General features: G+C 39.6%; 1 protein-coding gene across 1 annotated transcript in view; it reads right to left on the reverse strand.

Annotated features, from left to right (window-relative positions):
* Positions 1-9,708, reverse strand: part of cttnbp2nla (CTTNBP2 N-terminal like a) — a 15,257-nt gene extending 5,549 nt beyond the window's left edge. The window contains exons 1-2 of the mRNA XM_005740015.1: positions 9,571-9,708; positions 6,883-6,987 (exon numbers count right to left, since the gene is read on the reverse strand). Coding sequence (XP_005740072.1) covers positions 6,883-6,987; positions 9,571-9,609 — 144 coding nt within the window. The 5' untranslated portion in view covers positions 9,610-9,708. The remainder of the gene's footprint in view (positions 1-6,882; positions 6,988-9,570) is intronic.
* Positions 9,709-10,436: the final 728 nt, after the last annotated feature.

The raw sequence follows: 10,436 nt of genomic DNA on the forward strand, positions 1-10,436 counted from the left end.
TACACGACGCGCAGCTGGAAACACTTCACGCAAGTCGAGCTGCCCGAGATTCACAGAATTTAAAGAAAATGTTACATTTTTGTGATTTATATCGTTATCGACAATGGAATTCTTATATCGGGATATGAGATTTTGGTCATATCGCACAGCCCTATATAATAGCCAATTTTATCAGCTGACATCTCTTGTGTTCATGAACGGTTTCTTAAGTTCTCCAATAGACCCACCATGGGGTTGATGTTCATCTAGTACCATCATCACATCAAAATAGTTCTGTTTATGAATAAATACTTGCAAAATTGAATGAATATTAATCTTCGTGCATTTTACCTGGTTGCGTCAAAATGCCTCCGTACTAAAGAACAATCTCATGAACAGAATTCCACTCTAGTATATAATGCTTCTCTTGGTCGGTAAAAAAGATATCTCAATTAATTTAAGCAGACAGTATCAATCCACAGCACAGAGTGTGATTATGAAATGATTTAATAGCTTTAATCTCTGGCAGCAATGACATTAACACATGCTGCTATCTCTTCCCTTCCATGAAAAGAGGAAATCAAACGCCGTTTTCAGCACACCATGATTATCATTTCTAATACTGATGGTAAAGATGTAAAGAAGCAGTACTTAGGGGAAGAGAGAAAAAGAAAGATGGAGAAGGAGATGTTTAAAAAACAAAATAAGAAAAAACGCTAACAGGAAAAAGAGCAACAGATGGTCCGCGTGTCGGTCTATCTTTAGCAGGACAGCTGCACCAGACTGGGCCTCGGCCAAGGGAGACCTGTTCTGTTTAACTCATGACAAAGGAGGAACAATAGCAGCCACACATTTCAGGTTTAGAAGATGTCTTTAGGCCTGCCCTGAAGAGGTACTGCAGAGGGAGGTAGAGAGAGAAAGTAAGTGAAAAAGAGAGAGCGGGAGAGGAGGGCTGTAGCAGAGCCAGCAGTGTCTTAGTGAGGTTTCAACAAAAGAGGATGAAGAGATTAAAGAGAGCGGTATCAGCTCTGGCAGGGTGAGGACAGAGCTCCTGAAGACTGATACCAAGATTACTTGAAAGGTTTAAAGTGTTGTCAAAGTGTGGAAAGGCCTGCAGAGCAATAGTCATCCATTCTTTTACAAAGCCTGTAAGAAAAGCAAAATAAGTAATTAAAATCTTTGCATCTTGCTGCAGTTCACTGGCAGCATTTATTAAGGAGTCCCGTGGTATAAAAAGCCCACTGTGGCTGACAGATTAGCCATCATGGTGGATAACTACCGAGCTTAATAAATTGACTATTGCATGAGCACATCATAAGCTTCCTCGGGCAGAATATAATTGATACAAAAATGCCATTAGCCATTAGTAGTTGTGGAGAGATTCTGCCATAAATGAAATTTCACAAAACAAAATAGACATTTGCTAATCGAGCGGGGAGAAAACGTGAGCTGAAAAACACCAAGATCCTTTATAATGCTGTACTCAATTCTATAGAACTAAAATGACAGTGTCAGATCAAACTCTAACTGCTTTTAGGAAGTTCTTCAAGTTCACTTAGTTGTTTCCAGAAAAACACCGGGAGTGTTCACCAATGGCTTTAGACAGAAAATCAAAGTTCAAACATAATTTCACGAGAGATCAGAAGCTTTACGGCTATCGTTTTCTCAATCCTCAATGTTGGCTCATTTGGCACAAAGCGAGCAGGACAAGGCTGCGAGGCTTCGCAGCTGTTATTTGATCTAGTTCGCTGAGGACGGTGTGAAGGCGGATCAAACAGAATGGAGGGTGAAACAGGAAAACACGGGTTGCCCGAGAGAATTCAAAAATGCCTCTCAAATGTGGGCACTATCGAAAGCCCAATCACCATTCAGGAACTCAGAAGCAGACTTTTGTGCTATGCAGGACATCTACTCTGTTGTTCTTGTACCGACTATATTATAGGGAGCAAATAATGTTTATACTGGGGCTAAAAATAACATACATCACCTAATTTTAAAGAGAAGTCTGAAAAGCGAAATCTGTCTGCAGAGCTGGCCCACAGCCCACTCCTGTTCCCGTCAGTGACTGTCTGCTCTGATGTGTCACTTTACAGGCCAAGACTAAAAAAAACCTTATATGGGAGTTTCCATTCTTGCCTAAGTCAGTCATATAAAATGACACTTAAAGGGAAAATAAGACTAGATTTATAAGTCATTCCTTACAGAGGAGAAAGCTACTTAGAAACATATGCATAACTAAAAAAAAGTTTTCATTTCTTTCCTTGTTTATGTCTAATTATTCAGCCTGCACTGTTTACACTTTAATATACGTGGATAACGGGCCTTTAAATTGTCAGGATTTTTTTTTTTGGATAAATTCACAGCACCCCCTCGCTACACAAATGTTTACTCATAAACACAGACTGTGCTTCTCTCTCTCCCTCCACAGCCCTTCAGTGCACAGACAGATGTGTACTTCCTCAGCACAGAGAGAGTTTGTTTTCCTCTGCATCGCTTCTCTGTAAAGGGAAAAAAAACCAATTCCTCATGCTACTTCATACTTAGCGCCCACACCTACCACAGTATTCATCGCATCATACAGTACATGTACAACACCCATAAACACTCAGGGCATGGTTGTTATGCATCACAGTCTAGTTTCATTATTTACGCCTTTGTCAGTTGGCAACAGTTCCTGGCAACCTGTGGGTGCTTTTTCTTGGGAAGCTGTCTTTTTGCCATGGCTACGTTGGTTCAAATCCAGCTTATCTTTTGCTGACATATGCCTCAAGTCTTTCTGCTATGCAGTGTTAGTGACAAGATTGATAAAATAAAAAGTTATGAATAACTTTCCACCCTGGAATCCTGTATACTGTATGTCAGATGTTGTTAATGCATGTCATTAGCATTCTATGGTAAGGAAAAGGCTATCTAAAACCACTATCCATCACTGAAGTGCAAAATATGTTATGTTATCTGATAGCGAATCTAATCAGCTGATGCATCGCAGCCCAACAAACAAAAGTGCTCTTTCCTATTTCAGCACCTAAACACAGCACAAGGTGAGATTTTGAAGTAGCTTCATTTGGAAGCTCTTGTCTGCCACGCCATGTGAACCTGACAGTTAATTAAAGGCTAATTTCCATATTCGAGTCCCTTTTGAACATAAAGACTCATATTCCTTTCCCAAACCAAAGGGACTACTGGATCACTGCAGGGTTTTGTGTGCCAAATATAAGCGTTGCCAGAGACTCACTTCCTTTTGAAAGCCACAGTGTGAGCAGCTGCAAAAGTGAGTCACAAGGGGAAAAATGCAGCAGATAGTTAGAATGCCACTGATAGTTCTGCATAATTAAATATAGAGTACCACAGAAGAAACACGCCATTAACCTCACATCCTGTACTTGCCGTACAATACAATGTCCTGTAGAAAATCACTGATAAAAGATTTGGAAAAACACAGAAAGTAGACAACAGATGAAACTTGACAGTTTTTATACTTTTAAAAGCAAATATGTGAAGAGTTTATCACGCATGTGATACAGTTTATCTGTATCTGTTTTATTACTATGGAAAATTGTGTTAAAGCTAAACACCTCTCACATGACGGTGACAGTGTGGCACTGACACATCAGATAAAACCAACATGAGTGGCCTTACTTCTCCAATTACTGCTGGCAGACTTGCTAATATCTGCAACGAGCAATGGATACAAGTTACTCTTATAAAGTACAAATATTAGACAAACTCAAACTCAATTTTTATGGGGAATCACATTTTGTTGCAATCTATCCACAGTGGACAAGCAAAAGCCCAAAATGTCAACCTCGTTTATGTAGATAAAATGAGAGAATTAAATGCCTGAGAACTTTGCACATAACTTTTGGGTGTTTTTTTGTTGTTTATGACAGTCCCTTCAACGGCAGTTACAACATTTATCTAACAGACAAACTGCCATTCATAAATCCATGCAACAACAATGGAAGATCTGGTTATGGGGGTGCTATTTCTCTGATAACAATCCACTTTTCATGTTAGGACGAGACCCAAGGTGCCATGTTTCAAGAGCAGAACAGCAGAAAGGTATGAACTTGTGTTTTCACTTTAGCAAACTCATTTAGAAAAACTAGAACCCTGCAGCGCTGGATGATTAAAAATCCTAACTGCATATGACTGGAATTAAAGGCTGCGTGACTAATACTGATTTTTTTCCTTGAAAAAACAATTTTTTTTACCCATAACTTAGTGATCGCATAATTATTAAAGTACCATAAAACTGTCAGACTGGTCCAACTGAAGGGATGAATGGGTTAAGAATTTGTGTAGATGAGGGCAGCACAGCCATATTCACTTCAAGCTCCCTCCAGTTAAGGCCAATGTTTATTTGTTCACTCCTACTCATGCTCACAGTGAGTCATCAGGCACCCAGTGTGCTGTAACTCTTCTTGCCTTAGATGGCCAGATCCCTGAGGAGATGTAGGAATGTGGTCTAGACACAACACATGAACATTCAGCAGTGTTCCACAAGCTGCCTCCTCTCAAGTTTGTTCTTTCAATGGCACATTTTACAACACGAAAATGACTCGAATTCCAAGTGCGTAAGGGCTGTAAGACGCAAACATTACTGGCAGGAATGAAGTATGCAAAGCATTAAAAAAATTTGAAAAAGGCAAAGCCATCTTTTGCAGAAATGTTGCATCATGAAGTTGCTTAACCGCTATTTATCATGCATTTGTGATTTTGCGTCAAAACAACACTTATTACATTTTAAAAAAATATCTAAATAAAATACAATAGATCCTTAATATAACATAAAACATTTACAGAAAGCATGAGAAAGCATGTGAGCCTGCTGGTACAGCAAAAGGACACAGAATGGGGAAAATAGCCTGCCAATCCTTTAATTGAAAGGATTGGCCAGCCTAAGGCATTTTAACGTCCGAGCTGGTGGCTCTGCGTCAAACTGACAGTCTAAACTCTGCAACAGCAAGTTCAAAGTGAGTGCATGTGCACTGTTCACTGGTTCATCTATTCACTCCAGTGTATGGTATACGTAAACAATGCCCGGAAAGATTTAGTCCATTCTCTCAGACACAGAGAGTAGTTCTCAGATTAGGCAAACTCAGAAAGTTTAGCTTAACGGTCACAGAAAATAGCCTTGTACAGCAAACTGTATGCTACTAAAAATCTAGATGACATGCAAGGAGAAATGTTTTGTAGGCTACATATAACTCTTTACTTGGGCTACCACTTATGTACATTAACTAATGGACAAATCCCTCTCTCCTCTTTTGAAAGATGATTTGCTGATAAATAAAGATAGGCTGAGATACTGGATGGATATATCAGGGCATGCTTTGGAGTGCTTCTCTTGCTATCTGTCTTTACCATCCTTTTCAGAGGCCACTTCTAAGGTCAGATTCTCTTCCCTTCATCCTGCCTACAGCGTACCACAAAGTCCTGATCTTTCCTTTTTCTGTTACATCTCCTCCCTCTTCACCACATTTTGTCACTTTTAAGGATATTTCTTATCACTTCTACACAGATGACATTCTGCTGTTTAACTCTTTTAAGACATAAGATATTTCTAATGTTATGATCTTGCATATGTGCTTAGAATTCTATTAAAAGTTGGATGGCTGATGACAATTTTCTCCAACTTAATGAAGAAAGAACAGAAGTTCTTGATTGTGCGCTGGACAGAATGTGTCTAAAGTAATGGAAACTCTAGATTTCCTTGTCACTATCGCTGAATTTTCATTTAGGAACCGTGGGGTAACTTTTGACTCCTTTTTCACTCTGGGATTCTCGCATTCATTTCTGTTTTGCTCTTAGTTTTATCGCTTAAGAAATATTGCCAAGTTGAGTTCCATTGTGTCATGCTCTGAACTGGAAATTGTTATTCATGCTTATATTTCATAACATCTGGATTAGTGCAATTCATTGCTCACTTGTCTTAACAAAGCTTCCCTGCAGGTTATGCAGGACATCATGATTACGTCTTCTAAGTATTAGCATATCACATCATTGGTAGTTCATTTGCAATGGCTCCCCATTAACGTCACTCCACTTTAAGATTCTGATTTTGACTTTTAGGGGTCTGCACAGACAAGCGTGAGAATAAATTAGTGAAGTTTTACTTGGAGTTCATTTGTAGGATAAGAGACTCACTGCAGAGCCAGCTCATTATATCAGTTCATTATTTAATTGTACTTGAAGTACTTGCTCATGCTAATCAGCTTTTGCTAATCTGATGAAAGCGTTAATGTTTAAAGATCGTTCAGGTAAAGACTGAACTAAAAATGCACTCACATTTTTTGTGACAACCTAATTTGGATCAAGTCCTCCTGTCTGTAGTAGAAAGATTTTAGTAGTAGTTTTTCTAAATAACAAACAAAGACGGGGAAATGGAAATGAGTCACACCCCAACTACGTATCAACAGATTAGTATCGAGAGCCTTGAACAGTGGTTATTATAATGGGTTTATAGTTATAACATTATTCTGGATGAAGATTTCTAATGCATGAACGCTGTGGTAATATACGTGCTACTCCTCATGTTTCCACGTCTCTACACCAAGGTCAAAAGTGAAAACTTAGCATGATCCAAGATCCATAATATCCAAATTAATGGATAAATACACCGGTTAGAAATAAAACCAAAATGACCCTTTAAGCAGACAGTATAAATGAACAGCGATGGCTGCATGCAGGAGATATTTGAGATATTTCTATGGATAAATTAATTGCTGCTGTGAAAGCCTGTCATTGCTGAATTCATTCTGAACACTGATTTACTGCCAAAACCACGAGCGTTGAATAGCCACTTTTCAGCCTCGAGTGTGAATGTTTTACATTAAAAAGACATTTTGTGCAGAGAATTTATAATAACACGACAACGTTCCCAGCTCTGATGACGGGTACCTTTAGGGCTTCAATGACAAGATCCCGGGCCTCCAGCTCTCCCTCCAGGATGCTGAAAAGCATCAACAACTCTGGCTTGCTCAGACTCTCCATGTTCAGTTTGGACTGTGAAGGCAAGACATAAAAAGAGAAAGCCTGTTTTTTGTTGCTCATTGTGATTTATACATTGCGTAATTATTACTCTACTACTGAAGAAAAATCACATGGAAAGTATTAATCTTGCTTTTTTCCCATAACAATACTGCAGTTACTCGGTCTTTCATTTCATTGTCAAATAAAGCTTAATGTTTTCCAATTCTCCCAAAATCAGAGATCCAGACAGCCATCTGATCTAACCCACTGATTTATGAGCTTTCTGTGGATTAGTGGTGATTATATTGGGATAGGGTCATTTTACAAAGCAGACTTAGTGTGCAAAACATATACAAAATCTTTTCGGTCTTATATTTGAGGAAACCCGATCATTAGTTTGGATATAGCTTAAAGGTACAGTGACTTTCTCTAGTAAAATGCAATAAATATTTAGCAACAGCGCAATTTCTGTGTTTCTAAGGTTGCTCACTAACATGGACGTGTTGATCAGAGCACACGGATCTCAAATAAGAGACCGTAGATAGAGACCAGATAATCTCAGAGTAACTTAACTTTCACATCACTTTGTTTCCCAGCTGTGTGTTCCCATCATAATTGGACATTATGGCAGTTGGTTATTTTTTTGTTGTTAAAGTTATGTGGTCTCTTTGTAGTGTCTCTGTTCTCACAGCTGTGTTGGTACTGCTGACAAGCCCTGCGGTGTCCACATCTCAAACATCCAACCACGCTCTGCCCAAGTGAATGCAAGCAGGCCTCTCTTTGAAATGAGATCAAAGCTGTTGATGGCACTGCACTGACGATCCTTTATAGACCAGAATCATCACGTGGGACGTCTGGGATGGATGAACACTCCACCAACTGACTACCTAATAACAGTCATGCACGCTCAAGCTTGAATAACTGAAATATTCTTTCTGTTAAGTGGCTGAAGAATCTAAAAAAATCTCACTCTTTGCTGTCACCAGACTGTAATCAACACCTGAACAAGCATTTGCTCTGATCTGAGCAGTTTGTGGTCACCACACCATCCCACATCACAAAATCATCACGAGATATTTCCCAGTCTTCTACAGCGCAAGTTGCACAGAAGCCTGAAGATGAATAGCATTCTTGAAACCTTAGCATTTACACGACGCCTAACAGGAGAACAAGTATGCAGAAATTGAAACGAAATGACCCTGCTGAACTGCATTTACCGTCTGCAGCAGCGTCCTCGCACAAAGAAGGCACAGTGTTTTAGTTGTGCCGTTAGAAGAACTCATGGCCTGTGGCCTAACCACATGGGTAAAAAGCTAATTAAACTACAGCACACACATCTCCCTCGGTTTTGGTTTACAGGCCCGCTTGCTAATTTCACAGGCCACCATAATCACTGTGAGAAGTGTGTGCACTGTGTTATGAGAAGAGTCTGGACCAACAGGAGCCTGCATGTGCCACTGTACTTTTCTAGACCCTCAACATTTTAAAATTGTTCTGCCTAATCCCCCTGAGCTACAGTTGGCAATTATTAGTGTATACAAACAAAGGGTGGTAGCATGGGAAATGCAAATATTCCCACAAGTTCTCCTTGCTCTACTTCCGATGACGAAAGCCCTGTGTCCATAATCTTTTTATCCGTGGTTGTTTTAAGCCAGGATAGCCATGTGCCTCGTCTGCAACACTGTAAACTCGTTAAAACACACAGTTACTTTCGCTGCAAACAAACATTGGAGCAAAGAGGCCTTTGTTTTGTATCTTCTTGTGTTTTTGTATGTAGTATAAGGGGCGAAAAAACCCTCTTTCACCCTAGTACAGCCAAAGTTCTTTAAATACCCCCTTTTTTCCTTTTTTTTTTAAATCCAAGAAGGATTTTTAAGCTTCCAAATCCCAGTTGTCATACTGACACTATCCAAAGTATGCCAGACAGCAATTTATTTTACATGAAACTACACGAAGTCAGATCAAAAGCCACTCAACCTCATCTGACAGATGATTTCATACTTAGTCAAAGATAAAAGTTTCGCATAGATTCCTATTTGCAGTCTGAAACCACACAAACTAACGTGAGATGGAGGTCAGCTAGAGGGAAATAAAGCTCGAGAGGTCTCCTGAATTTCCTGCAGCATGTCTAGATACTAAATTGGATTTGTTAGCCAACCTAATTTCTGCACAGGCCACTTAGCTTCCTTCCTCACTTAGCTTCCTCCCTACATGCGGTGATATAGTTTTAAAATAAGAACTACATCGAGTTAAGCAGCTGTGTGCTGTAAGACCGGCGTATGCTCTTCTGTGATTTAAGAGTCGTTTAACAACTGGAGCCGCTGCAACAGAGAGCAGCATTATCAAAGATCAGTCGGTCATCTGAAGCTCAAGATGATGATGACGAGCTGAAAAGTCGTTTGTTTTGTTTTTTAGGAAAAATATTTAGTCTTAAACTTTTTTTTCACAAATGGAAACACGTCAAACGGCTCGGCCTGTACCCTCTCTGCTGAAGCTTTATGGGTTTTTTTTTCCTTTTTTCCTTCTTTAGACAAAAAGTCTCGGTGCAAAACTGCAAACTATCGTGTACAACTTCACACCGCAAACACAGAAAACGCTGTCAGCGTGACTTCTTACCTTCATGAGGCCCTCGGAGGTCTTTGAGAACTCCAGCATGAACTTTTCTCCTGTCAGAAGATTTCTTTCACTTGATTTGCGTCTTCTGATCCCGTCGCAGCGGAACCCTGGACGGACAAGAAGCGTCCTGAACGACGGCCGAGCTCGCCAATTGGCGTGAACGGCCGCTGAGTCCTGACCAATGAGAGGCGAGATTATGCGGGAATGGGCAGATTCTGTGACGATCTACTTCTTGGTTTTTGGTTGGACTTCTTTGTTTAGTATTTCTCGAGTTCCTCCTCTGTCTTTACTCTGGAGTGTCTTACAACCATGCGAACGTCTTTACACGTGGTTTACTTTTAGACAGTCACGAAGTGACTTTGTATCTCTGGCATATCGCGCTTTTGTGTAGTAGAATTTTTGTTGTCCCCTCCTCGAAATAAGCGTGTAATATTTCCCCAGGTAAATCGTGGACATTGATGTGGTTCCGCTTATAATAGTTATGTCCTTCAAAAAATACAGAATATCTTTATTTCAGTACTGTAATACCACAGTAGATTAAAGAAGATATTCTATTGCAAGCCCGAAATAAAAGCGCAAATAAATATTAATAGTGCAGTATACTTAACACACTCGAGAGGGGGCTATTCTGCATGAATACGTCATTTTCACACTAAAAAAACACAAAGAAAGAAAAAAATCAACTTAGTGTGATGTGCACATTAAAACAGTACATAACAAATATAACACACACACACATATCACCTCATTAAGAATTTTAAGATATGTCCATGAATATTAGTTATTCCAGCAAAAGACTCGTAGATTTGTGGGATTTCAGTATTATTGACTGCTGTCTGATGCCACAGTCACTGTAAGAGTCTGCA

Source organism: Pundamilia nyererei, unplaced genomic scaffold, assembly GCF_000239375.1.
Source record: "Pundamilia nyererei isolate P.nyererei 1_Seehausen unplaced genomic scaffold, PunNye1.0 scaffold00096, whole genome shotgun sequence".
NCBI lineage: Eukaryota > Metazoa > Chordata > Actinopteri > Cichliformes > Cichlidae > Pundamilia > Pundamilia nyererei.